This window comes from Melospiza georgiana, chromosome 21 (assembly GCF_028018845.1).
Source record: "Melospiza georgiana isolate bMelGeo1 chromosome 21, bMelGeo1.pri, whole genome shotgun sequence".
NCBI classification, from domain to species: Eukaryota; Metazoa; Chordata; class Aves; order Passeriformes; family Passerellidae; genus Melospiza; species Melospiza georgiana.
The window spans coordinates 210,039-237,715 of record NC_080450.1 but is presented as its reverse complement, the minus strand read 5'-3'; the positions used below and the strand labels follow the sequence as shown (position 1 = coordinate 237,715).

At 42.7% G+C, this 27,677-nt stretch overlaps 2 protein-coding genes across 3 annotated transcripts in view; both read right to left on the bottom strand.

The window, feature by feature from the left end:
- Positions 1 to 738: 738 nt before the first annotated feature.
- DUS1L (dihydrouridine synthase 1 like) lies at positions 739 to 15,604 on the bottom strand. Of its 2 annotated transcripts, none has more exons than XM_058038915.1 (13): positions 15,315 to 15,604; positions 11,700 to 11,808; positions 10,754 to 10,804; positions 9,148 to 9,200; positions 8,302 to 8,384; positions 8,035 to 8,138; positions 6,937 to 7,081; positions 6,224 to 6,320; positions 5,774 to 5,862; positions 5,062 to 5,228; positions 4,455 to 4,492; positions 1,422 to 1,497; positions 739 to 1,104 (listed from the first exon to the last, which is right to left on the bottom strand). In XM_058038915.1, exons 1-13 carry the CDS (start codon positions 15,549 to 15,551, stop codon positions 953 to 955), a joined length of 1,401 nt encoding a protein of 466 aa, XP_057894898.1. In that variant the 5' UTR covers positions 15,552 to 15,604; the 3' UTR covers positions 739 to 952. The 2 variants fall into 2 exon arrangements, with proteins under 2 accessions (XP_057894898.1, XP_057894897.1); XM_058038914.1 differs by having other exon boundaries at positions 9,148 to 9,260; positions 15,315 to 15,603.
- A 3,283-nt stretch (positions 15,605 to 18,887) lies between these two features.
- FASN (fatty acid synthase) overlaps positions 18,888 to 27,677 on the bottom strand; it is a 41,641-nt gene continuing 32,851 nt past the window's right edge. Inside the window, exons 34-43 of the mRNA XM_058038541.1 lie at positions 27,420 to 27,571; positions 26,825 to 26,916; positions 26,527 to 26,678; positions 25,985 to 26,227; positions 24,287 to 24,475; positions 23,520 to 23,747; positions 22,896 to 23,116; positions 22,260 to 22,358; positions 21,880 to 22,131; positions 18,888 to 20,793 (exon numbers count right to left, since the gene is read on the bottom strand). Of these exons, the coding sequence (XP_057894524.1) occupies positions 20,656 to 20,793; positions 21,880 to 22,131; positions 22,260 to 22,358; positions 22,896 to 23,116; positions 23,520 to 23,747; positions 24,287 to 24,475; positions 25,985 to 26,227; positions 26,527 to 26,678; positions 26,825 to 26,916; positions 27,420 to 27,571 (1,766 nt within the window). The 3' untranslated portion in view covers positions 18,888 to 20,655. The remainder of the gene's footprint in view (positions 20,794 to 21,879; positions 22,132 to 22,259; positions 22,359 to 22,895; positions 23,117 to 23,519; positions 23,748 to 24,286; positions 24,476 to 25,984; positions 26,228 to 26,526; positions 26,679 to 26,824; positions 26,917 to 27,419; positions 27,572 to 27,677) is intronic.

Here is a 27,677-nt window from a genome sequence, read left to right as displayed (position 1 = left end):
CTGTTAATGGGGAGAGGTCAATTAAACAGTTTGAAATTCTAGGATAATACATATTTGGGTTTTTTACTCCAAGAGGGGGAACAGACCAGGAAACACAGACTACTTGACAGCTTTAGCATGTATGCCTGTGCAAGGGAAGAAGTGGACTATTTCCACATGAAGTGGAAGAGGTGGTTTCCAGTTTCCATCTTTAAAAAAGGCATGTGTAGGACCTGCATCTGGTTTTGTCACATCTCTCAGAATTTATCACATGTAAAGGACAAATGACTACATCATGAAGTATGAGACCTTGAGCAAGGAAATACTACTGGACTTGGTTACAACTTCCCACATATTTTTAGATAACCCTCTCTGTTAAAATAGAGATTTCATCCTCCCCCAACCTTTGGCTCATGGAAGACTGTTAAGTGTGATCATACTGTAAGAAACTAATAATTGTTAATGTGGATATAGCAAGATCTTACAGTTTTACATTCACATTTTCCAAGTACTGCTGCTTTCCTTTCTGCATTAAAAATGAAGCCTACTAAAACACTAACAAATGTGACACATTTTCTGTTTGTGAGGAAGTGACACTGCTATTTTTAGTATACCAGAAGGCTGTTCTAATACAATAAACTTAGTTGCCAGTATTAAAAACAGAACATGAAGGGTTAATGAGCATACAGGAGGCAGAGTGTAATGGCAGGTTACAGAAACTGTCTCCACCCAAAAATGCAGCATTTTCAGTCTTTCAAATACAGCATTACACATTTAATTGCATCTCTTTTATTTCAAATGCAGGATAATTCCCTGAGTAAGCAGTTTTTTACTTAAATAAAACTTTTCCAGAACTTAATTATGTGGAAGAAGTTCACACAGCTGACAGTGAGCTGGAGATGACACATTCTTTGGCCCAGGGAACTAGTGTAGTGGTCTGGCAGGAGCTCTTGGACTGTTCATTTCCAAAGCTTTACCCTGTACTGTCACCAGCCTCCTTCAGCACTGCTGTCTCCCCCACCTCTGTGTCTCCTCTCTGACTGATCTCTGGGGTCTGAATTCCTCTTTGACTGTGCTGCCATGAAAGGGATTTTTCATACTTGGTCTTAAAAAGTAGTCCATGACCTGAAAAAGCAAAAGGGGGAAAAAACCCCAAACCAACATCCTGAAATGAGGTGACTACAGTGGTAAACAGAATACCTCATTCCTTATAAAGACTGGGTCGTTACAGACTGGAAACCACATCCCAAGGCTTTAGAAGCAGGAGCAATGACATAGAGAAGGAAGAGCAGTCTTTTAAAATGGTACTACAAACTTTTACATAACATGTAGGTAGTATGTAGATTTTAACACTCACCTACACCCCATAACCCAAAGATTCAGTAACGAATATAGATGGGAGATGGATAAGATGTTTGCTTGTTAAGGCCAGATGCACTTACCTGGACAATCTGCTACCTCCTTGAATGCTCTTTTCTTACAGCATCCTCGGCACATGTTAAACACACATTTAGTGCCCTGGGTTGGGACAGTGGTATAAAGAAGCTTGTGTCAGTGAAAATAAAATTATTACTGTTTACTATAATAAGTAACAATACAGCTCTGCACTTTCAGATCTTTGGAAAAAACCGTGTACTCAGCCTAATGAAGATGATGGAGTTGATGTCATATTGGGTGCTATCTGCTGTTTGCACATAAAGAACAAAAAAAACCCAACTGACCAAAAAAAAAAAAACAACCCACATTCAACTTGTGCAGCCCCCACAGCCTGTTGGGCAGCCCGAGCTACCCACCACAAGCAGCCACATGCCATAAGCCCTCTGGAACAAGCATGAACTCATTTGGTGCTGGCGAGCCTGCTCTAGTTCTCTGCAGCATGAAACACAGTGCTACCATCTGCATCTATGCCTACAATATGTTACCACCAGAATTACTTCCCTACTTGTATCTTAAAATACACCTGCATATTTATTAAAAGTATAATGTGTGACCCTTAGGGGACGGCAGCAGCTGAGTCTTGGCTACCTGATGAGGTGGCAGAACGAGCCTAGGTCTCGGGGCTGCTTTGCTCACATACAGTTTAGAAAAGGGGGTTGATATTGTGTACCATGGTTCCCTTCACCCTAGTCAGAAAACCTTTCATGTTTAGGGAGGCTTTAGTTGAGTTCCTTATCCTTTTCCTTCTCCACTCACCCCTACCCCATTTAATGACATAGCTCAGAAGCACATAATCTAGCGGAAAAAAAAATAATTACAGACCTGGTCAGAAGATTTCAAGAGCTACCTGCAGCATTACAGTGATGCAACAGCAAAACAAAAATAAGTCTAAGCCCTGGTGCAGACAATCTTGCTTTATGCACCAAGCAATGACACCTGGATTAGCTATGAAACAGGATGGCTTTGAAAGCAGGCCAGCCTAGTGCTCAATGCTTTCCCAATGATGAACACAGCAAAAAAAAAATCCCATTTTTTTCAGTAGCTGCAACTTCAAATTAAGCCCCAGCTGGCTGCCACTGCTTTGCTGCAGTAACAGTGTTACAACAAGGAGCAACATCATATGGTTGTGTTGCAGGCTCCCCTGCCCCTGAGGTGTATGTAATGCTAATTTTTAAGCTAGAACACAAAATTACTTATATCTTACACCCCACTTTACAGGTATATTAGCAGCAATAACTCTGCTTACACAGCTCAGCAACATCACCCTGTCAAGCAAATAGCTATGTTCCCCCAAGAGAAAAAATAAACAAGCAAAGGCAAAACGAACTCTTTGCAAATATCAAAATATTTGAAATTTCAATACAGAACCTGTAAAACCAGCTGCCTCATTTCGCTTTGCTAATAGTGAAAGTCAATGTAATTTATTGCAAAGGCAGGACTGAGGATGAGGAGGTGCTTAGGCTTGTTTTGATAAGGGCAGAGTTCCAAACACAACACAAAACAGCTGCAGGTGCTGCCTGACACTGCAGGCTGTACTGCGATGACATGAAGTATTTTTATTTTACACTAAGAACCACACCAGTTATTCAAATAACTGAATTTCCTTTGCAGAAATTCAGTTATTTGAATAACTGGTGTTCCTTTGCAGAAAAACTCCACCCACCACTAACCCCAATAAGAGGGGGTTGTTTTTCATTTCACAGTAAAATATGCATGTCATACATGTGTAGAAGTCTGGAGATTTGTTTCCAAGATATCTTCAGAAATTCAATTAACTCACTCAACTGTCTCAGCAATAAATACCCTCAGCAGCAGCAGGACTGCACTTTTTTGGAGAGGAAGGCAAAGTCTCTCAAAGAATCTATTATGTATGTTAAGGATTTTTGTGCAGCACCTTCAACCTCAGAGATTGGTTACAGTTAATGGTTAAAAATCTTTTGCCCAAGTATGGGCTTTCCCCCCCAAACACACACTTATCAGCAGGACTTGGCATGCACCTGTGTCACTGGGCACTGGCACAGACCTACCTTTGGATTTGGAATAACAGAATAGAATCAAAGAATAGTTTGGGTTGGAAGGAGCCTGTAGAGGTCATCTACTCCAATCCCAGGCAAAAAGCAGGGACATTTTCAACTAGATCAGGTTGCTCAGAGCCCTGTTCAACCTGACCTTGAATGTTTCCAGGAATGGGGCATCCACAACCTCTCTGGGAAACCTGGGTCACTGCCTCACCATAAAAAACGACTTCTACCTCTCTTCAAACCCATTGCCCCTTGTCCTACTCCAACAAGCCCCACTAAAAATTCCACCGCTGTCTTTCTTTTAAGTCCCCTCAAGGCACTGGAAGGGGCAGTGAGGCTCCCCAGAGAGCCTTCTCTTCTCCAGGCTGCACAGCCCCCCTGTCTCTCAGCCTGTCTCCTTGACAGAGGGACTTCATCCCCCAATCATCTTTGTAGCCTCCTCTGGGCCTGCCCTAACAGCTCCCTGTGTCTCCTGCACCAAGGGCCCCAGAGCAGGATGCAGAGCCCCAGGCAGGGGTGCTACACAGAATGCCCCCCACCGTGACCTGCTGTCCATGCTGCTTTTGATGCAGCCTAGAGCACAGGGGCTGTTGGGCTGTGAGTGCACATTGGTGAGTCATGACCAGCCTCTCTCCCACCAGCACCCCAAAGTCCTGGGCAGGGCTGCTCTCAGTCTGTGCCTCCCCCCAGCCTGGATTTGATACCATGGTTGCCCTGAACAAGTGTAGAATCTTGCACTTGGCCTTGTCAAACCTCAGAGGTTCCCACAGGCCACTGCTTGAGCTTGTCCAGGTCCCTCAGGTGTGTCACCACTCCACTCAGCTTGGTGTCATCTGCCAGTATGCTGAGGACACTTTGATCGCACTACGCACATCATTGATGGAGACATTGAGCAGTGCTGGTCCCAGTACAGACCCCTGAGGCACACCACGTGTCACTGATCTCCATCAAGACACTGAATGGACATTTAATTTCCATTTAATGGAAATGCTTTGATGGACGCCTGTACTGACTTACCTTAGGGTTTCCACATTGATCACATTTTGCATACTTGGCTGAGAAAGAGAGAGAAAGAGAGAGAGAGAAACCTGATTTCACCAATGGTATTTTTATGTGGAAGAAGTAAGTTTAAAAAAAAAATCAGAACCAGAAAAGCTTGGTGCTTTTCTAGACAGAGACTCATTTTGAAATAAAAATACAGTACCTCCAGTAACAGTGCAAAGGTAAAAATACTTTGAATTTTTAAGTGCTTCTATGCTAAAATCCAAACATTGAAAATTTTAATCCTCAAGTCAAGCATAAAACAGGAGGACATCAGCTTAAAATTCATACAAAATTTCTACTTCAAATGCTAATGATAGCTACAATACAGTTTGTAAATAATTTTGATCTTAAAAAGATGCTTAGAGAGAATCAGTGACCTACTACTTTGATCGTTGTTTCCTTTACTAGTGAACATTATATGAATCATGTTGCCTGCTATTGAAATTTCAATAGCAACAATTCCTCCTCTTTTCAAAGAAGTTTCTACAAGTACACAAGCCAGGAAAATTCTTAGCGGCAAGTTATGTCGAAAGTGGTATCAGCATATCTCCATATATTTATGCCAATAAATGGAACTTACGTTTTAAAGATGGATCAAAGCTTTTATTTGGATTTCTTAACTTCTTTTTTTGTTTATTCTTTGACAGAAGCTCAGAATTTCCATCTTCCTCTTCTTCCAGAGCACGTTTTCCTCGCACACCTTTTTCAGTTCCACTATCTCCATTCTCCCTGCATCTCTCCTTTGGCCTGAAACAGTGAATTTCATCCTAAGTTGACTGAAGGGAAGGAGTAGCTGTTCCCTGACCATTATTTTGGTTTACAGAAATCTGGGTAAACCATAAACCTTTCTATTGTGGAAATGAAGTGTCATTGCCCTTAGAAATGGGATAGACAAACCTAGCTGTTTTGGTTAACACTAGCAGTTAATAACAGACACACTATCAGATATATCAGTAGGAAAGCCAATTAAAGTTGGCCCACTAAATTAGGCACATCAGGTTCTTGTTCTCAGCTGCTAGCTGCTGTGGGACTCCAAAGTTTTACTTTCCAGAGAGAGAGAGAGAGAAATTTGAGGAGGATCCAAAGGTGAAGATGCAAACAATGAGCAACATCCCCACAAACAAAGCAATAACTAGGAAAAAACCAAACTAGAATACAGATAATGCAAAGTCTTCTTCAGGCTTTTTTTTTGTTTTTTCTTTTCTTTTCTTTTTTCTTTTTTTTTTTTTTTTTTAACGGTATGGGTGGGAAAGGCCTATGAGTACCTGTAAGTATCAATAAAAGTAACTTACCCTGGCCTGATGTATGGCTGACAGATCCAGTGGAAAAAAGGCAACCCTTCTTTTGGCTTTTCTCCTTCTTTCTGATTAGCTATTTCTTCCTGCAGCATAGAGTTACAGTCAGTCTTCTTGGAGTTGTCAGAAAATACACTAAATAACACTTCAAACTCCAGGAAATCACAAATTGAAATTTAGGCTAACAATTACTGACTATTACATATAGGCTAAAAAACATCTATGACAGATGAAGTGAAGCACATTTCTAACTCCTAAATCAACTTTATCCCACATAAAGTTGTCCAGGCTTAAGGGGATGCTACTCTAGTAAGCTACGAATATCAAGGTTAGTAAGCCACAAATCCCAGAGAAGTGAGTAATGGATGTTAACTCTATGACATACTTGGTACATTGCCACCAAGTGCAGACAGTGCTGTTCTGGGAGATTAGAGCCCATCTTGGTACCTGACATCGCAGTTTCAGCTCCCTGTTGACATCTACAATGCCCTCTAGAGTCTTCACTTTTGCTAATTCTTCACGCAGCTGCTGGTAAACTTGAAGCCTGAGGTAAAGCCCAAACATCAATTATATTTAGACTGCAATCAACTAAAAATAACTGCATAAAAACATTTTATACACTTTTCCTGATTTGTTTGCCTTTGGTAGAAGCTTATATTTGTCTTTGTAAGTCCAGAGAGAAGCACACATATGTCTCTTCCAGATAAAGACTCAGCAGACAACCAAGGTACTTTGACATAAACTAACGTGAATGTACAGTCCATCATCTGCTTCTCTGCCCATAACTATGTAACTGTCCATAGCTATGCTCTTACTCCACAACAAATGCAACAGCACTCTGCCTCACAATGAACAAGGAGATAGTTAACTTGTGCTTGCCATGAAGTGTGTGCAGATGGGCAATTACCACATTGCAGCTGGCGTGCTGTGAGATCACACCCTGGCTGATCTTGTGGCAACTTGTTCATTCGCCATGCCCTGTTTCCCTGATACGAAATAAACGGTAAAGACCTCAGCCCACACCCTCTCCAGCCAGGTCCAGGAAAGAAAACTTTGCAGCATACTCATTCTGGCCAAACAAATCCTTGTCCAGAAAACCCAGACACTTTCTAAACAGGATGAGCCCTGAAAACATAAAAGAGTTCTATGGAGATACTCACGTGTGATGCCAGAGCTTGAAGAGATGAGCCCTAACATAAGACAATGGACAGGGGTACTTCCGCACGATCTCCAGGTACTCCTCAGCCATCTCCCACACCAATGGGTTCCGGCCCTCAAACAAAGCTGGGTTATGAAGATTACCTTCTAGGGAACGAAAATAAATACTCAAACTTTCATTTCAGGATTGAAACAAAGGCCAAAATCTCTGCTCTGGAGTTTGATCATCTCTTCTGTGATCCTACAGCCACAGACACATCACCCACGTACTCTCAAAAGGAACACAAGGTCCGTAATACTCCAGCCTGACCTTGGGATAGTATATTTCACTATGCAATTCCTAATTGCACTGAACAGCTCATATCTAATTAAAGTTCTGTTTCTAAAAAGGCATATAACCTTGACAGGAAGACAGTAAACCAATTAATAGATAGAGAAATCACTGCTTTTGTTGCCCAGTGGTTAAACACTGAAATGACAGGTGTCTTGCCTTATGTCTGTATTGATATTTGTCTGGCCCAAATTCACAAATACAGCTTCTCACTGTGCTTTTCTCCACTGGCTTCACAAGCTTTTTGTTAACCAGTATTATCTAAAACCAAGATTCTACAGCCCTTCTTTGATTGTGTGAGTGATTAGAAGCTTTTCTGACGCCTATCCTAGCTCTTCCTGTAGGAAGTTATGTCAATTCTTTCTTGTCCCAACCCAACATGAACCACCTGCAGGAATATTAACCCACAGATGCACTTAGTTCATTGAGAACCATTCAAAAACTGTTCCATTGATTAACAGATGTCACAAAAATATTCCAGGACCACAGGAGCCCCATATGCCTCCCATATGTCAGGTAATTACATTTGAGCTCAATGAGTCAATGGTATTGCAAGTCCAACATAACGATTCTTTACCAATCTTAAGGAGTTCCTATTCTTGGTATGAGGTGACCAGTGTAAGATGAGGGAGAATGGCCACTCAGCTGTCAAGCAAAGCTGTTCACCAAGTCAATCTGACGTAAGTTTTTAACAAATGTATGCAAGGCTGCTAAGGGAATAAGAAACAACTCATATTCTCATCAGAGTAGAAGTGTTAATGTTCTTTACCTGCACTCATGACACCATGTACTCCTGTCTTACGGATGCATTCTTCCACATCACTGAGACACTGGATGTTTCCATTTGCAAATACAGGAATGTTTACAGCTTTTCTATTCCAATGAATAAAACAGATGCATAAAACTGAGAATTAGAGTCAACCCAGGAATTCTCCTCCTGTCACATAAATTTGTTTGTTCTTCAATACCACTGTACAATCTGTTTAAAATCCAGTGTGTTAGCAGGAATTCACTAAGACTGGTACTGCTCACTAACCTTACAGCTTGAATGTGCTCCCAAGATGCCACACCAGCAAGTGGTCCTTTCTGTTCTTTAGTACGGCCATGCACAGTCAGCAGCTGGAACACAACATTACATTTGCTTTCCACGTGTATGAACCACTGGAATAAATCCACTGAAAAAAATTTCCTTTGGCTCCCTACACTTCAGGGATGCCACTGAGTTCCTGCTGCTATTTGAAGAGTGCAGGGAGTTTAGCAACACCAAAAAGTATCAGCAGCTCAACTACCGTGGCATGGTCTTAGGCTCCTTTCATCTTGCTATTCCATGGCATGAAAAGATTCTATCATGGGAGAACCTACATGTTTCCTTTCCTTCTCCTACTGGATTCAATTTGTGATTCACTTTGGAATTTGTGATATATTGATCTACCTTTCTCCTCAGCAGAAAGTCCAAATACTGTCAGTACTGTTTCTAACTGCAGACCATCTCTTCCAATTTAATTGGAGTTAAATCCTAGAAGGCTGCCTACTTCTTCTAGTGATACCTTTTGATACCCTTTTTCTTCTACAGTACCGTGGATTTTATGCATTCACACTTGCCTCCTGCAGCACTATGTGAATATTGAGATGCTCAACCACAGTGAAGGATGCTGCCCAGTGCAGTGATTACAAAAGACTGAAATCATTGTGTCTTTTGTACCACACCACTGACCTGTAGCCTAGGGCTGCAAACACAGAGAATCTGTCTGCATTCTGTTTGCTCTGTCTGTAAAATAATGCAGCCTATTCATATCCACAGTATACCAAGAACTGGTCAACAAATACTTTACAAAAAGATACGTGTCCAGTGCAGGAGGAGACGGAGCAGCTGCCTTCTTACCTGGCAGCCAGCTTTCTCCAGCATCTGTGCATACTTCACTGTCTTGTCAATCTCTGGGAAAACGCGGATTTTGCATGTGATGGGAACAGAGAGCTTCTCGTTAGCCAGTAAAACTGAGAAAGATTGAAAACACAGGTAAGTGGGCTGCACAATGCTATGAAAAGTGTCTGCTCTCCTCAAGATCTGATACTGGGTATGGTATGTAAAAAGCCCAAGAAGTTACTGCTATGCAGTCCTCATAGCTTGTACTCCTCCAACATTAACACTTCCTTGTCTACCTTTCCCACAAAAAGGTACTTCACTTCTTTGCAAATTATCACCAAAAAATATCATTATAAGTAGAGTCTTATCCATGGCAAGCAGAGGCTTATCAAGTGAGGTAGGCTGCAGATGCAATCAAGTAGTAAATGTAGGTTATAGAGTCAGGGTGAAATCTAGAACATGGTAAACTCCCAGTCCTTACACAGTACATGGAATCACAAAAATACCAAAAAGAGAGCTAACAAAGAGAACCAACTGGAAAACAGTGAGTAATGCTGTGTCTGAAATTCTCTTCTCTTACAGAGCTTGGATATACAATGTAGGAAGTCACCTGCTGTCTTCTAATCTAAATCCTATGAGCTCTAATGATAGGTACTTCCCATCACCCTTTCAAAGGAGCAAGCAAGGTGTATACAGATGCAAGCAGAAAAGAGTGCTCCACCATTTAAAGGCATCTGGGAAAAGAAGGAGGAAGAGGACAGCCTAAGATACCTCTCTTACTAGACAGCCCAGGTTCACCCAACTAGGTGACCTGGGTTCTCTTCACACCTTGAGGCCATTCTGATTTGCATATTTCTCAACAGCCACACTACATGCTGGGCAAGGATGCACTGTCTTATCTTCCAGGTTCCCAGCAGTGTCTTTGTACCAAACATCACTCAAGATTCCCCAGACCACTGGGAATGCAAACAGAAATAGGACTGTCTAACTTCATGGTTCCAACATTTGCTTTGAAGTGGGATGAAGGCACATTCTCAGTTCTACAAAATCACCAAAACTTTGCTTTTTATATCAGTTACAAATGTATTTCTTAAAAAAATATGATACTGATCACAACAGCTACTGATAGCCTGAAAATAACCTACATGAATTAGGAGAAGAAAGGCATAATTTGCTATATTCTGGACAGAAAGAGTACATGGAGTTGATCAGAAAAGGGAAACTGTGGCTTCAAGCAGAAACATGACCCTTGGCACCTGAGAACTTCAATGTGAAAAAGTAAGGCACTGGGACTTCTACTGTTTCTAGAGCTGGAGAGCCACTAAGCTATCATATGAGACTGGGACTTAAATGACTCACTTTCACCTGAAGTCTGTTTCAGGTACAAAAGTTTTTTAGCAGATGTAGTGTGAGTTTGCCGTGGGATACCACCAAGTATCTTGAGGGTACCACTGGAATACCATATGAAATAAAAAAAATAAAAGAACAAAAAAAAGAATACAACTACCTCTTCAAAACCCAAACACAACTCTGCCTAAAGAAATATGATGCATCTCCAGTCCCCCAAAATCCCCAAACCTCCTCTCAATAATTACTTTATCCTATTCCTTCTCTAAATACTTACTCATTCTCTGAAGAAGATCCCACTCCTCTTGCAGGAATGCTCCATAGTGACCTATGATAAAATAGCACATGACAGACTTGCGCAGAAGAGTAAAATCCGGAAGCACAGTTTTCATAAACTCTCACAAAGATCCAGACACTCATATGCCTCACTGGCAGAAACACAATTGCTCTGTCCTGCCCCAACTGGAAGAGTGGGATCATTCTGTTCTCCCTGTCATCCTAAATTTACAGGATAAACAAGGAATACCCACACCCTACTTTCACTGGTACACCCCAAGGCTGATGTGTTGACACTTGTAGCTCAAAGTCCAACTTCTAAGGGTTTATACCAGATGTTTAATAAATCCTATTAGGTAACAGATGATCAGACTGAACGATCTATTTGTACCATTAATCATTTCTATAAGTCTTTGAAAGGTATTTTAGAAGAAGAATGGGCAGTTACTGAACAAATATTTTCTCAATATCTTAACTGATCCAAAATTTTTAAACACTGCCTCTGGTCTTCAAACATGCAGTATCTAAGGGATTCAGTAGGTGTCATCCTCTTCTACACTAATGTGAAAAAACTCTGCAAGTGTCAGGGAAATAGGAGATCCTAAGGGTCTGAATGATCTAATTTTAAGTGCAGTTTTTCAAAAATAGGCTGTTTGAGCAAAAATCAGAAAGAAAATCAAGCTCTTACTAAAAATAATGTTTCTGAAGGATATTCTAGACACAGGAGCTGCCACTTAAGAGAAATCAGAATTAATTATATCTAATTTTTGCTTTAGGTACTACAAAAAGCATTACCTGCTACATTGGGTGTAACTAAGTCTGTCTTCAGCAGTACTGTCGCCTCCCCAAGGCATGACTTGGCCCTCTTGATATTCTACTGCCAACATTCCCATTTGAAATGCCACTTGCCATTTCTCTGCTTATCCAAGGTTCAGATTTGCACATACCTCTCTTTGCAATCATTTGGGGGCAACCCAAATTTAGGTCTATGGCATCACAGTAATCCTGAGCCAACAGTGCTGCTTGGACAAACACTTCAGGATCATTGGCACAGAACTGTGAAAACCAAAGAGAAGTGGAATAATCAGGCAATAGCTTTCCTCAAGTACTGACACAAAGTTATGATGTAGTTATGAAGCAACTACCTGCTACAGAAAACAGGCAAATATGCAGAGTTAATAACACCAAACACTATTTCTCAAAATGATCAATGGAAGCCACATGACGTAATCTTGTTGGACCTCAGTAAAGCATTAGATACTGTTTCTCACAGGATGGTTCTGGACAAAATGTCCAGCCCACAGCTGGACAAACACACTGTGTGATGGGCAAACAACTGGCTCATGAGTCAAGTGCAAAGGGTTACAGTGACTGGGATGACATCAGGCTGGTGACCTGTCATGATTAGGGTTCCGCAGGGCTCCATCTTAGACAGGGCCAGAGCTCTTTAACAGCTTCATAAATGGCTTGTAACCTTGCTGACATTTGTTATCTTGCTGAGGATACTAAATTGGGAAGAGCTGTCCACGCCCTGGAAGGCACACAGGCGCTGCAGAAGGACTGTGACAATAAGAGGGCTGGGCAATCACAGACCATATGAAGTTCAAAAAAGACAAGCAGCCTATTCTGAACCTGGGACAGGGTGACTCTGCATGTATGGACAGACAGGGGAACAAAAGGCTGGAGAACAGGGCTGCAGAAAGGGACCTGGGGGTCCTGGCTGATGGCAAGCTGAATATGAGCCAGCAGTGCCCTGGCAGCCAGGAAGGCCAACTATGTCCTTGGGGGGCATCTGGGAGCATCTTGGGGAGCTGGGCCACGGAAGGGATTGTCCTGCTCTGCTCTGGGGCTGCTTCACATCAAGTCCTGGGGACAGTTTGGGACACCACAATATAAGAAAGATCCAAAGCTATTAGGGAGTGTTCAAAGGAGCTTACAGAGATGGGGGCCATACAAGGAATGGCTGAGGTCACTTGTCTTGTACAGCCTAGAGAAGAGGAGACAGAGGGGAGACTCCGTAGAAGTCCATAACTTCCTCACAAGGGCAGCAGAGGGACAGCTCTGCTCTCTGCTCTCTGTGACCAGTGACAGGGTGCTGAGGGAATGTCTGGGGCTGTGTCAGGAGAGGCTCTGGCTGGATGTCAGGGAAAGGTTCTTCCCCAGAGGGTCGTCAGATACTGAAACAGGCTCTCAAGGGCAGTGGCCATGGCCCTAAACCTGCCAGAGCTCAAGGAGCATCTGGACAACACTGGTGGGATTCTGGTGGCTGCTCTGTGCAGAAGTTGGACTTTGTGAATCCCTTACAACTGAGGATATTCAATGATTCTATTAAAAAAAACCTCAAAACAAAATCTGTGACACTTACCAGCTAAAGACTCTCAACCTTCAAATGACAAAATGAGAAAGATGAGCATTCAAGAGGCAAAGAAATATCAGATGAATATTTTACGTGTTGTACCCAAGAATAAGTGGAAACAACTTTTAAAATCCTTTGCAGAACAAACAGCTATAGCATTTTAGTACAGAAAGGCAGCGCTTAAGAAAACAGTTACCCATAATGTCTCTGGGTCTTGAGACAGCTCAAACTTTGTAGATACCAATAAGCAAAACTGCCTCTAAAATGAATTCCCATGGAATGTGAAACAGACATATGGGCTATAGTCAAATGCTCAGTCTTAATTGAATGTAATTAATATTACATTTTAAACTGTGCAAAAAGCAAATTAATAAAATTAGTTAATTTGAAGCTTATTTGTTGAAGAGGACAGAGACAAACTCTTCTTCTCATTTATGGTTTTAAACAGATTTTCTAAACTTCATTTTTCACAAAAAGCAATTCCATCATGTCTTTAATAAACCTGAAACAAAATTTAAACACTTCTCAGCAGAAGGTGCTACTTAAACCCTATAGCACTACATTAAATTATGACTGACACCTACTAAAATAAAAAAAATATTTTGCTTTCTCTGAGACAACTGAAACTATGGAAAGCCTCCAACCATGTCATATAAGGAGAATGTTATCACAGTAAACAAAGCCTTCAGAGCAGGCTGAGCTCAGATGTACCTCTGTCTAATCTAATTCCAAGTCTGTGTGACCAAATCTTTAAGGACTGCTGCACAAGATCAATCCAAAGATCAGTTAGTTCCACACTTTATATCCAATAGTGGTTAGTGGGAAGAAGGGTAACACAGCAAGCTCACAGAAACTGATCCTGTTCTGGTAGTGTCACCCAGGACACACAGCTTACTGAGCTGAAGATCTGTGACTTACAGCTTTCTAAGATCACTTGAGTTTTCGCCACTTTTATTTTTCTGTGTCAAAAGAAACTACCTCCCACAGAAGAAGAATGTATGAGATGCTGAGATTAGCTCATTTGGTTGCAGCATGGTATAGCTAATAACACTAAGGCTGTGAGTTCTATCCCTGTACAGACAATTCACTTAAGAGTTGGACTTGTGGGCTGCGGACTCGTGGGTCCCATCCAACCCAGAATATTCCAAGATTCTGTGACAGCTGTACTGAGACAGATCAAAGGTCAACACCAAAATGTCTAGGGAACAGCAGAAGCTGAAAAAGTTTCTTTATGGACTTTGGAAACAGAAGGTGTGCTTGTTGCACCTAAAGACCCTCAAGTGTTTTCCTTCATTTGCTTTCTAAACTCATGTAATGTTCCAGAATCCAGTACATCCCACAGCAATGAATTTCACAGTTTATAACTACCACTATGCTTACTTGTTTCCCATTCATCATCCTCAAGCCAGTAATACTTCCACAGGCTCCTCTTACCCCTCCCCTCTGTCAAGGGAGACACTTCTTTTCCAGGGTAAAGAGTCCTCATCCATTTAACTGCTCCATGTGTAGAAATCAGTCATTCCTCTGCTCATGACAGCCGTCTTTGCCTGCATTATTCTCCAGCTCCACAAGCCACTTTCCCTCTTTGGGTTAGAGTGAAATACCTTAACATCACACAGTAGACCAGAAGCAGAAGCAACATACGCTTGAAAGGCTGTCCTATCTTCCTTGCATCCTTTCTCTATAGCTAAACACTGAGCTCAGGGTTTCAGATTAATACTCAAAAAAGCTGTGATCGTCGAGTGGCACCAGGTCCAGGACACACCCAGACTCTACAAGACCAACTGCAATCTGTTTCTAAAGATGAGTTGCAGGGGACTGAAACCCTCTGAGAAGTCGAGTGCTCCAGGCCCCTGGGTTAGGACAGCAAATCCTCTGCTAAACGTGGGATAAACAGAAAAACACACATCTTCATGAACTGTCAGCGGTATTTAGATGAAGAAAATGAGATTTCTGTCATTCTATAGAATCACGTTAAAATGTGGATGAGGCTGACTACCTTCAACTCATGCACATTTGGGAAAGGCCTGGATTTGTTAGCACGAGCGGGTGGAAGGCATACGTGCCCTTGGCAACGCTGACTCGCGTCCTCAAAGTTACCCGAGAACAGCACCGCAAGGTGAGCCCAGGGAAGCTGCTCTCGGCAGCCGCCGCCGCTCCCGGTGCTAGGGCTGACAGGGGAAGCCGGGGCAGGGGCTGCGCTCACCTGCACGATGAGCGGGCGGTCCTCGGGACAGGCCTCGTCGTAGAGGTTCTCGCGGCGGTAGTTGGCGTCCCTGAGGAAGACCTGGGCGTGCAGCATCGGTGTGTAGCAGAGCTGGGCGCCGTGGCGGCGGCTCAGCAGCCTCCAGGCCAGCTCGCTCTGGTCCACCATGGGCGCCACCACGTAGTGGGCGCTCCGCAACGTCTCCCTCCAGAAGGCTTCCCCGCGCAGCTTCGGCATCTCCCGCTTGCTCGCCCGTGCAGCGCTGCGGCCGCTGGCGGCCCCCGCCGCCGCCCCGGGGCTCGCGGCCTAAGGCCCGCAGGCTGCCGCGACCGCTGCGCCCGGGCCGGGCACCGGCGCAGCCGGACGGTGCCACCGCCATCTCGCTCCGGCCGGCTCAGCGGTGCAGCCGCGCGCCGTCCCCTCCAGAAACAGCGGCGCTGCCAGCAGGGGCCGCGCGCGGGAGAGGCGCAGCGGTCGCGGGCCCCGCCGCGCTGCCCGGGGCGGCTGAGGAGCCGCAAAAAGGGGGCTGAGGAGCCGCAGCGGGGCAGCTGAGGGGCGCCGTGCGCGGGCGGTCTCCCCTCACGTGCCGCGGCGGCGCACGGAGCCCCGGCGCTCGGCCGGTACGCGCCACGCGCAGCGCGGCAGCAACTCCCGTCCTTTGTCCCCCAGCCTAAGCCCGGCGTCTTTGAGCGCTTGGGCCTCCGCCGCAGCCGGTGCCGACGGGAGGCGCCGTGAGTGAGCATTGCAAGAGCTCGGACAAAGTGCGAGGCCTGTCCTGTCCTTGGTGTCGGATGGTAGGGGCAGAGAGGTGAAAATGGTCCACATGACTGAACCAAATGTAACAGCATCCATGGCAATATCGTTCATTTTGCATCATTTTATAAAGCTATTGATCATCACCAGTATGAGTACAGTGGAGGAGTTCTGCTTCTCTCAGCCAATACCTTCCAGCATATAAAAAATGCTCTATCTCTCTACTCCAGTCAAAACAGCAATGTAACTTGAGTTACAGGACTTCTTTTCTTCAGGAGAGAAAAACTCCAACAAAATCGTAACAAAGCACCATAGTCTACACAGTTACATGTATACTCCCATTGCTCAGTAAGCCTGTTAAGTCTGCCTCTCTGCAGCCTAAAGAACAAGATTGCTATTTTAAATATACAGCCTCTGCACCCCTGCTATTAGCACTCTCCTTTCCTGTGATGAAACTGCTCCAGGGGTATTTTTTCTTTCTTTTGACCTGATTTGCAGGCATGATGTCTTGTAACTTCTTGAAGTGCAAAAGAAACAAACACCTGCTTCCTATTCTACCTTAAGTCTTTTGGGTTTTACTTGACCTCCATTCTCAGCATCAGAGAACTTCACTTTCTGGTAGTGAAATAGAGATTTTTTGAATGCACTTGAATTAGCAATATGAATTAAGCATTTAAAGTTTTGCCTGTAGAACTATGTGTTGAATTTTAACCCTTCTACTTAAGAAACCCCTGCCATGGTGCAAAGGGCATAGGAAATGCAAATTTCTGAAGCTTCTTGCATAAAGAACAATACCAGAGGAGACCAAGGGAACCCAGATAAAGGAGCTCCTCTGGCTCCAAGCTAATCAAAGCCACAGACACACTCAGATAAGCACCAAGAGACCAAGGGCGCATGCGCAAAGGGAAAAGTTCAAAAGTTCAGCCAGGAGGAAGACCACAACCTTCAGCCTCAGAGACCACCAAAAGACCCCCGTGCGACCACCACAGCGAACCACGCATGCCCAGAAGGGCGTGGAACTATTTAGCATACGAGGCGAGGACAGGCGGGGCCAGGGGTTGAATATGCATGAAAAAATTGTGCAAACTATTGCATATGGAACACCCTTGTGAATAAAGAGGTGGGTCAGACTGAAGCTCGGGGCACAAGTTTTTCACGAGAGCTATCTCGCTTGTGCCGGGCACCGACATACATACCCACTTCATAACTATCTCTGGTTGTGGAGTCTATTTATTCCACGTATCGCTTCAGTAGTGCTAATTTATGTAACTAGTTCTATTAAACGGTGGCCCTTCTAGCATTATTTTTACTGCTATCTTCAGCAAGAGAGCTGTATTTCTTTGCCTTCTAAAGTGGTAGACTAGAAAAGGAAAATAATAGCTTTAATACTGGTGACAATATATGCTGTGTGCCATACATTCCTGAACTCTTTCTATTGCAGATTTAAGGTACATGGTCCATCATTTCAAAATGGCAATATGCATTTGTGACCCTAAACAGTTCCCCAGTCAGAGAACTGCTCTTCAGTCTTGAGACTGAGATCAGCATGGTTTTAGCCTGTGAGAAGCTATCTGAAAAGGATGGAATGCATCAGCTGACAAGAATCCCCACTTCAGTTTCACAGAAAGGGTAGGTATGAGGGACTTCACTTCTGTCCTTGTCTTCTCAAAACAAGAAACTGCAATATTGGATTTTGCCATCTGATATTATTCTACGTGTCTAATCTGATGGGCTACTGAGAAACGAGCAATACCAGCACTAATAAGGTTTTTATTTTTGGCACACTGTGTCCAGCAGCCAGTTATAATAATGGTTTACATGGCAGTAGCTCATAATCAGATAATTATGGGGAAAAAAGCCCTAAACATAACAATCTTCTGCTTTTCAAATAACAACCACAAGAACATTAACAGTATATGAGCTGTAAGTTATTCTTCAGCAACTTCTATGACTAAAACAGTATTTTCAAGCTCTGCTTAGATGAAACCATACAGATTTGTTTATACAGGGAGCTTATCAAACTCCTGCTTCAACAGATGGGACGGCAGTAGTCCTTGCTCCTTCCACACAGTCCATTCAGATCTTACACACATTAGCACAGCACTATTTTACCCGTTTGCTTTCCATTTAATCCTTTCTTATTCCTTCCAGTTTTAAATATAACCAACACAAAAGTAGGATTCTTTCCCCTTTTTTTCAGGCTCACTACAACTGCCAGAAGTTAAACCAAACCAACTAGTCCCCACTGGTTTTGTTTTATGTAGTACCCAATGCCAGCAGGTGCAGGGACAGTGGGCAGTAGATGTCGTGAAGTCCCATGGTATATGCACACAGCTTACACAGCCACTCCAGTATTAGTATGCAGTATGCCTCACACAGCAGACACTTTCCTCCTTCTGTTACTGTCTAACACTTGGACATCATACCAAAAACTTCAGAGCATTTATAGCCATTGCGTGTCTGACCCTCAGAGAGGCCCTGAGGCAGATGCTATGGTCCCATTTTATAGACAGGGAAACTGAAGCAGGAGTATTAATGGCTTGTCCAATACTGCAAATAGAAGCCCATCTAAAAGTTCCCACTTGAATATTATGGCTGTAAACTGGTTGTATCTAAGGTACCAAAATCATGGCAACAACAAGCCATGCTTCAGAATACTAAGCCTTCATTGTTATGATTTTTATCATTATTACTATTATTATTTCTACAGACTACAAATCAGATATGTTAGCAGCAGTTTTTTTGCTTTATACCAAGAAGTGAGAGACTCCAGATGAAACAGGGGATTAAGAAATGGTAGAAAAGAATTCAAAATCCAACCAGTGATGAATTCTGTTTAATTCTAGAAAAGCCAAAAAGACACTCTTCAGACCAAAAAGTAATAATTAAAAGAAAAAGAAAAAAGAACAAGACATTTCAAAGTGGTTTAAGCTGACATTATGTTGTTTTATTTCAATTTCACAAAAGAAATACTTTATAAAACTAAAATCAGTTAACCCAGCCACTATCAACAGAGGGTGGTATAAGCAAAAGACACTAGGTCAGAACCTGCAGTGAAGAGCCATCTGTTCCTGTCACTGGAATGCTCCTGTACCACCAGAATACTTTACTGGGGAATGAAGAGAAGAGGGGTTTTACAGCAGTTTGGAGAAGAACAATAGCTCCTCCTAGCTGGTGCTTTGTTGCTACCCAGGTCTCCTCTGTATCATAAGTGTAACAAGGATTTACTGATTTCGGAAAGGACAGATCCAGCATAGCAAAGGCAAGAAATTTTTCAATTCAATTTTATGCAAATTTCCTTTAAAAAGGTACTACTGTATTTTAAAATCAGACCATCAAACTGATTACTTAGCTAACTTATGTGGGATTTCCAGTCTCATTACCAAAGGGAAAATGAACACAAGGCTTAAGCAAGCCCTGTGCTAAATAAAATATTTACGGGCCTTGGGCAGATACCTGTATGGTTGCCTGAGCTTTGATTATGGGAGAGCAGGGATGGGAGGATTTGTTCAATTATTGTTAAGGAATTCTATTCCTCGCCCTCCCCATTCCAAATTTTTCATTGGGTGGCAAGACTGGAGGTGAAAGGGAATAAGGTAAAGCAATAATCTTAATGCTTTACTAAGGTTCTGATAGAGCAGGCCACAGAACCTTGCACAAATATAAACAAAGTACCTGCCTAGGGACAGCTTTGCCTGTTTTTATCATGCCCAAGTTATGGCTGTTCAATACAGCAGCATCTGTCAAACCTATCCACCCTATCCACCAGGCCCCTCTCTCCCCTGAAGAGTATATGATGGCAAGAATCCTTCCTTCTACCTAATGCTTTCTGAAAAGGTCAGGGCAGTGGGAGAAAGAAAAATAACCCAACAAAACCAGCAAGAAATTAGATTATTTCAAAGATGGGCAACTTTCCCTTGTAGAATAAACCTTTCCCTCCAAAAAAGGATGTTTCTTTGCTCCTATAACCCACAATAAATTAAAACCAAGTAAGAAGTCTCTGGTTTGACACAATAAATACTTAGAATATAGCAAATTAAAAAATATAGTTACAAAACCCTCAATGGAATTCTCTTTCTGACCTAAACTGCAGACAGATTCTTCACAGATAAAAAGTATCTCCAAAATCAGCTGCAGTTCCTCTTCTCTCCCTGTTCACTAGGCTTGGTCAACAAGTGCTATCACATACCCTTTGGAATACTGTTAAGACAAAAACAACATAAAGCACAAGAAATCTACTCCTAAATTTGTTTGTTTTTTTTTATACTGCCAAGGGTGTAGGAAGCAACCATCTGTGGGGAACCCTCACTGCAGTGCACAGTGACAGAGTCACAGCACTGCAGTTAACATGGACAGGGAGACTAGGGGGAAAAACAGCCATAGGAAAGGAAGGAGACAGAACCCATAAATGTGGGAAAAGGAAAAGATAAGCAAGAAAGAAACAAAAAAGACCAATTGAGTCCAGCTGGACTTCTCAGCTCTGGCAGCAGAGCAGATGAGATGTTGAACAGGAAGAGTTCCTTGGGGCCTGTCATAACTAGGAATGTTGTTGGCATTTTCTTCATCATTGATAGTGAGGAAGTAGAAGTTAACCCTCTCTGACACTGACACGTGGCTCTGCCAGTGAGCTGTGGATGATCCCAATAATTGATTCAACACCGTCTCCCTCCAGCAAGGTGCGGTGATCTCCTTCAACAACGTGGACAGACACCTTCCCATCGCATACCTGCGTAAGTATGAAAAAGAAAAACTTTTCATTCACAATTTACAACCAGCTGGTCACCTAGCCACTTTGGGTTTGTTAGTCTTCCAAGTTACTCATAATTCAGACCACTGTCTCTATCGAACTCAGCTAAAAATGGCACCAGTTTTACTCTGACACATTTTCACAGATCAGCTGTGGTGCACTGTTTGGAACTGGTGTTTTAAAGCACAATAGTCTGACAACCTGACAGGTGATCCACTCAAATATAAGCTGGGCAGGAAGTTAACCAACCTAGTACCAAAAGAATAATTTACCAACAGTATCAAAGAATGAATGATAAAATAGCTACTTCCAAGCCCTTAAGCAAAGAAAACACACACACACACACCCCCCCCCCCTCCACGCCTTCTCCCACCACCAGAAATCTTCCTTGAAGGTCATTATGTAACTTTAATAATGTATAAGTTAGCCTGGAATCAATAATGACTAAGCTGGGTATCTGAAAGGATAGGAGATGCCAGAAGCAGGAAGGGAATTCTGACAATCACTTCCTTTTCCCTGGTATTTGCACCAATTTAAGCCTTGTGTGTGAGCAGGAGCTGAAGAACCTTATCTGGACTATGGGCCAAACCCCAACTTTTTTTAGACCACAAGAAACCCACTTTAACTACTACCTTCTAAGTGAAGAAGAGGTAACTCAGAAAAAGCTGCCTTTATTCTCATAAGACTGACACTTGCTCTTTAGAAGGCTGCCCTCATTCCGTGAATTAGCTTCAGGGTCTACAGTGAAAAGAGATTGCTCTCTTTTAACATCATTATTATCCAAAGTCATTCTAGAGAGCCGCAAGAATCAGCTACAGAAAACATTTCCTATATACTGGAAAGACTTTCTGGCCTTCACTACCCACAGAAAATGCCTGAAACCAATAAACTTATTTGCTTTTGGAGACTTCTTATTCTTGTTAGAGCACAGCAGCTGCAGAACAATAATGTCTTTAAGGTTGGTTTTGTCCTTTTTTTCTCAGTAAGGGTGATTTCCCATGCTTTCCTTTGGCTTCCCCAAATACCAGAAGAAATTCAACAGTCATCAATGGGGCTATGACTGACCTCTGAGAGTTTATAGTCTCTACCCAGACCTTCCTCATATTCATTGCGAGACTTTGCCCGCATCAGTGTCACATTCCCATGATACTTGGAGTCTGGTATATACTTGTCAGCAGCCTTCAGCTTATGGTAAAATGAAGTAGCAGCAAAGCTGAGTGCTTCACGATTGATGTTTGTATGAATCTCAGTTATTAGGTCTACAGCAGCATTCACACGAGCCTGCAGATCTTTCAGGGGCAGAAGAACCTCCAGCAGCTGGAAATATTAAATTTTTTTTCACATTAGTCTCAACAGCTGAGAATTCATCTCAATTAAACAAAAAAAAACATACACTCTCTTGTGCAATATCAAGACACATGGATTTCGAAGATAAGAAACAGTACCTTATTATGTTCAGTGCCTGTAAATTGCTGAACAAAGACACACAATGCTTCGGTCTCCAGTTCAGCCTCATTTCCTTGGGTCAGTTTGGCTCTGTAGCTCTGGAAGAGAGAAGAATACAATGTGAACGTGAGAGGAATGTGCCCAATATTAAAAGTCAGATAAAAACAATAACAGAACCAAAGGTGTGAACTGGGAAAAAAAAGGAAGGGGGAAAATCCCTTCAAGACAGATTAGAAAGCAAATCCACAGGTGGCAATTGCTAAGAGCCTAGTATTCTCTAAAGTAATTGAATATGAAATGAAAATGGGAACCCTTAAGCAAGGTTTCCTCACACCACTACAAGAGGACCTTGACTTGCACCAGGATCTTCCAGAAGACATACTAATATTATGATTTATCATAGCAAGAGCAACATTTTTGCTTGAACTCTTTCCATTTAATGAAGACCACCTCTCATGTGCTTCTACCCTTCAGCCATCTCTAAGCACCCACTGTCTACAGCTTTCTTCATAATCTTTGTGAAAGTCTGTCAGCTTTTCAGATTACTCATATCCAGAATAGCAAGCTTTGAGAAAAATGAGCCTTGATGAGAGAGGATGGGGTCCCCAGAAAGAAGAGTCTCTTTGTGCCCTTACCTGGGTATATGCTGCCACAAAGGAATGAGACCCATCAAAAAGGAATAAACTGTTGAGTGCATGGGAAGCATTTTGTTGTGCTTGCAGCTGGGAACACATTTCAAAGGCTACACAGGCACCAAAAGAGTATCCAGCAATGCGGTAAGGTCCTTCAGGCTGTATCTGCTTCATGCAACCAATGTAATAGGCTGCCAGGCTTTGGATGCTGTCCAAAGGAGCGGCTGGAACATGGAAGTGAGTTAGAAAGACTCGTGAAAAGACACTGGCAGAGACAAATTACGTTTTCATGCACTCAGAAACAATCCTGTTGGAAACATTCAGGTTATTTTGCAGGTAAATTACTAAATTATTGTTAACAACTTGCATTTAGGACAAGTAATAGTAATATTGCTGCCTTCCAAGGACAGGTTGAACAGGATGCTTTGACTTTTGTATACATAAACTCTTCAATTTCATCCATTATTCTTCTTGATACCGGGGATGTTTGACATGACCCTCTGCAGACTAATAGGCCTGATACTTGTTCCTCCAAGTTTAATCGTCTAGAAACAAAGCCCTCTCTAAAAGCAACTACAGTTCAGAATGTTATGTTTGCAAATTCAAGATGCTGAAGAACTGAGATACCTTTTGTGCACTGGAGCCCATAGCAGGGCATGTGAAGTCTGGAGGCCAGAGTGTGGAAAACTGCAATGGATCCTTCAATGGGGTGAACGAGGAAAAGAGGGCGCTCCATGCTCTGAACATCATTTAGACGAGTGATTGTTGGTGCTTCTGGGTTCACCAGTAAGTTGTTCAAATCTAGTTTTGGAGGTTCGCCTGGGCCTGCCTTCATCAGTGGGGATGACTTCAGCTCTTTGAAGGAAAGCACACCAGACAAACCCAATTAGCTTCAGGGTCAGTTTTGGTCATGTAGCCATACTCTTAAAGGAAAACTTCAGGGCTAGGGCTGCCCTAGATTAGCCTGCTGCCTCACTACATCATCAGATCATAGAAGCAGAAATCTTTCTACTGTCAGCTGCTCTGCAGCAACTGCATATGATTTTAGCTTCCTGTGAATGTGAAATTACATTGTTTATTCCCCAGACAAGTAAAAGGTCTCAAATTGCATCCCACACATAGCTACATGAGAGTACTCATGCATGCAGCTGCTAGCCATGCAAGAAAGCAGACTGCACACTTGCCTTGCTTGTACACCCTGCTCCCAGAAATGATGGGCCTGTCCTAGTGGTCAAAACACTTCTGTGACATGTCTGTCACTTAAAAGCTATTCAATTATAACCTTATTTCATGATCTGATAGAGGTTTATGTCACTAGAGATGAAAGCAACAGATTGGAAGCTTAATTATTTGGATTCAGGTGACTGGTAGCAACCTTAATTCAGACACTTTACCCTCTGCTGTCTTGGACTTCGAGGAAAGTTCACGCAGTTTGTTGATTGTAAGGAGACGAATTTCTCTCATGGTCATAACGATGTCATAGTCTCTCTCCAGTGTCTGGCGCACCTCCACACCCATCAAGGAATCCAAGCCCAAGTCAGCCAAGGAACTCTCAGCATTCAGACTGCTCACATCACGGACCCCTGAGAACAAAAGAGCATACTAGCATAATGCCAATTTCTTTTCAGCTCTTGGTCTCTCTAGCAGCCTTCTCCACTCTCTTCTATCTCTCAATAAACTTCAGCTGTAGAGCTGCAGTTTACCTTTCAGGATCATCTAGTACTTTCATAAACCACCTATTCTATAACCCCCACCTTGTCATATGGGATCTAGTATTTAGAGTACATATTAATGTGCACAGATTTATGACAGGGGATACCTCACTCCCAACTAAATAGCTGTGAATATTTTCACATCAGCTCTAGACCAAATACAGATCAGTTAGTCAGCTAGACAGATTCCACACACTGGAGGCTCTAATTGAAAACTGCAGTCCTAGACCTAACACTCAGCTACACCAAGATTGAAGTTATCAGTGTCAGTGATGGTTGGCTGCAACACTTGATGTCTACAACGCTGGAGGAGGAGGTGATACATTTAGGCTTCATTTCCCTTTTCTCCTTTATTTTTCTGACTGTTCAATCTCTCACTCCCTCCTTACCTGCAGAAGGCCTCTCATAATAACACCTGCATCTTCAGCGCTTTGTCCCTTCCTCCACCTTGTACAGCCCCATGTTGCTACCCTTCCCACATTAGGCTTCATTACTAGCTCCTCCTTTGTTGCTTTCATACTCTCCTCTTCCAAAGTAATCCCGTAGCAGTGTGGTTTCCCAGACCCTTTCCTATTGCTTCTAAAAGCCACATCTGCCCTGAGAAATCAGATTTCTCAGTGTCAGTGAGTTGCATACAACTCCTTAAGTAATACTCAGGAGACTGTCTTTTATTTATCAGTACCTTTTTTGGTAGAAAACAAAGGGTCACTAGACAGTTCTGCCTGCAATAGAGATAACTGAAGTGGGACATAATAGACAGAGCTGACAGCAATTATTCAGTATCAACACAAAAATAAGAGACACAATGGTAAAATAAAGCAGATTCAAGACAGACAGAAGGACATGGCACTTGTAATGCATAGTTAAGCTATGGTTACTAGATGTTCACATGGGATGACAGAGTTGGTAAGTGAATAAAATACCAGTCAAGCAATAAGTAGAGAAAAGCTATTTTTTATGGCATGGGAACATATCAAGGTGAATATTTGAAAGCTGGAACAGTACTCAGGAAGTTAGTTATGTATTTACTGTCTTACATGCTGTCCCAGAATTTTGCTCTTGGGGACTGTTCCCTGTTGATTCTCCATTTGGAGAAAGGTACCAGCTCACTCTAAATAAAACCCAAGACTCTGGAGTATATATGCGTATCTATGTAAACACATTAACGGAGGAAAACCCATAAAAGAAACAGTCCTTATTTGAGAGAAGGAGCAGTGTAAAGGGGGAAAAAAAAAGCCAACAGTCTCACAACAGCAACATTGCTACAACACAGGGGACCAGGAAGAGATGCTGAGCAGAGGACCTACAGCAGCACCACTGCTTTCCAAAGGTAATGAGAGAGTAGGCACCATCCAGTAGTACTTGAGTGACAGCACTTACCCAGGATGTGAGCAACAGCTTCTACAAGATCCCGCTGACTACCTCCTTCAGCTTTCGCTGAGACCTTCTCTGCTAGGACAAAACTGGACATGACAGGATGAGGTTGATTCAGGAAAACATCGAGCACCTCCAGGCATGAGCTCATTTGTTGGGGAATTGTTCCCCCCACCACAATGTCTTTGTTTCCCATTGTCTTCATCAAGATACCCACATCACCAATGGCTCCCCACTGGATTGCCAGGCCTGGAGAAGAAATTAGAAGAACACACTAAGCAGCTAACTAAAGCAGATGGCAGGAACAGGAGTGAGTTAATAAAAAAGGAACTTAATAATGAGCTATGCTAAGGCCTGCATTTCCTTTGTACTGTTAAATGGTGAGTATTCATTCGCACATGAATGACTCAGCATAACATCTAGGAGCAGAAAACAGCCTTCAAAAGACTTTATAACTCCAGATAAGTGCATAGGTTTCTGGTGAGCTGGTCCTCATCTGGATGTTTGGCAAGATAGTATATACTGTGCAATGAGTAAAGTCATCTTACCTGGGAGTCCATCATGATGCCGCTGCTCACAGATACGCTCCATGGTAGAATTGGCAAAGCCGTAATTACTTTGCCCAGCATTTCCTCTTCCACAGCTTACAGAGGAGAATACAACGAAATAGTCCAGGTCTGGACACTTCTTACGAGTCACCCTTGGAACCGAGCAGGAGACACCTCATCAGAAAAACCTGCTTAGTGTATTACTGTCAAAGGCTAGTGCAAGACTAAAACAACTAAGCTTGATCAGTTCCTTGACTTTAAAAACAGTTCTTATTTGTCCCTTCTACCAGACACTTACCAATCCAAATGAAGGGTGCCTGAATACTTTGGCTTGTTGACCTCGCAGAATAATTCTGGGGTCTGATTTTCAATCATGCCATCTCTAAGGACCTATGGGGGGGTAGGAAGAGGGATTAAAAAAAAAAAAAGTGTAGTTTCAGTATATCTAGTTTCTCTGTTTAAATATGCCACATGGCTTGAGATATGAGAGGATATCGCTACACAATGTATTTTTGTAAATTCACAGTACAGACATATCTGGAATATCCCAAAATATGACAACATGCCTTTTGCCAAGTCTGCTTTTTTCAGTATTTTTTCTGTACTGACACAGCAAAAATTCTGGCAAGCTCTATGTGGGATTTTTCTTGTCCACAAGAGGCTAGGACAACATTTGTCTCATCACAGAACTGAACTCACTGGCCAAATACTGTTGCTTCTCAGGTCAAGGGAACAGACCCATAAGCCTTTAGTCACCAGGTAGGACCAAAGTATAGTGTCCTTTGAAACACAGAGAACTTAACTAAAATTGTATGAAGCCTGACTGCTTTTAGTTAAAAAGTCACATGAATGGATGTTGCTTCTTACAAGTCCTGAGCATTTTTGTCACTTACCACAGCCAAATTAAAGATGCCACCAACTGGTCCAAGCTTCAAAGCCTCTTCTATTAATTGCTGTGTTCCTTCTAGTGTTCCAATATCACTGGTAGATACCAGCACTTTGATTCCCAGTGCCTTCCACTCCTGAACACGTTTAGCCTGATAACCTAGAAGAAATAAAGGTGGACAGTGCCTTGCATGAAGAATCCCAAATGTAAGGCTTTGGTTAAGCTGCTCCTTTATGCTTCTCTGACTAGATAGGGACCGAATAGC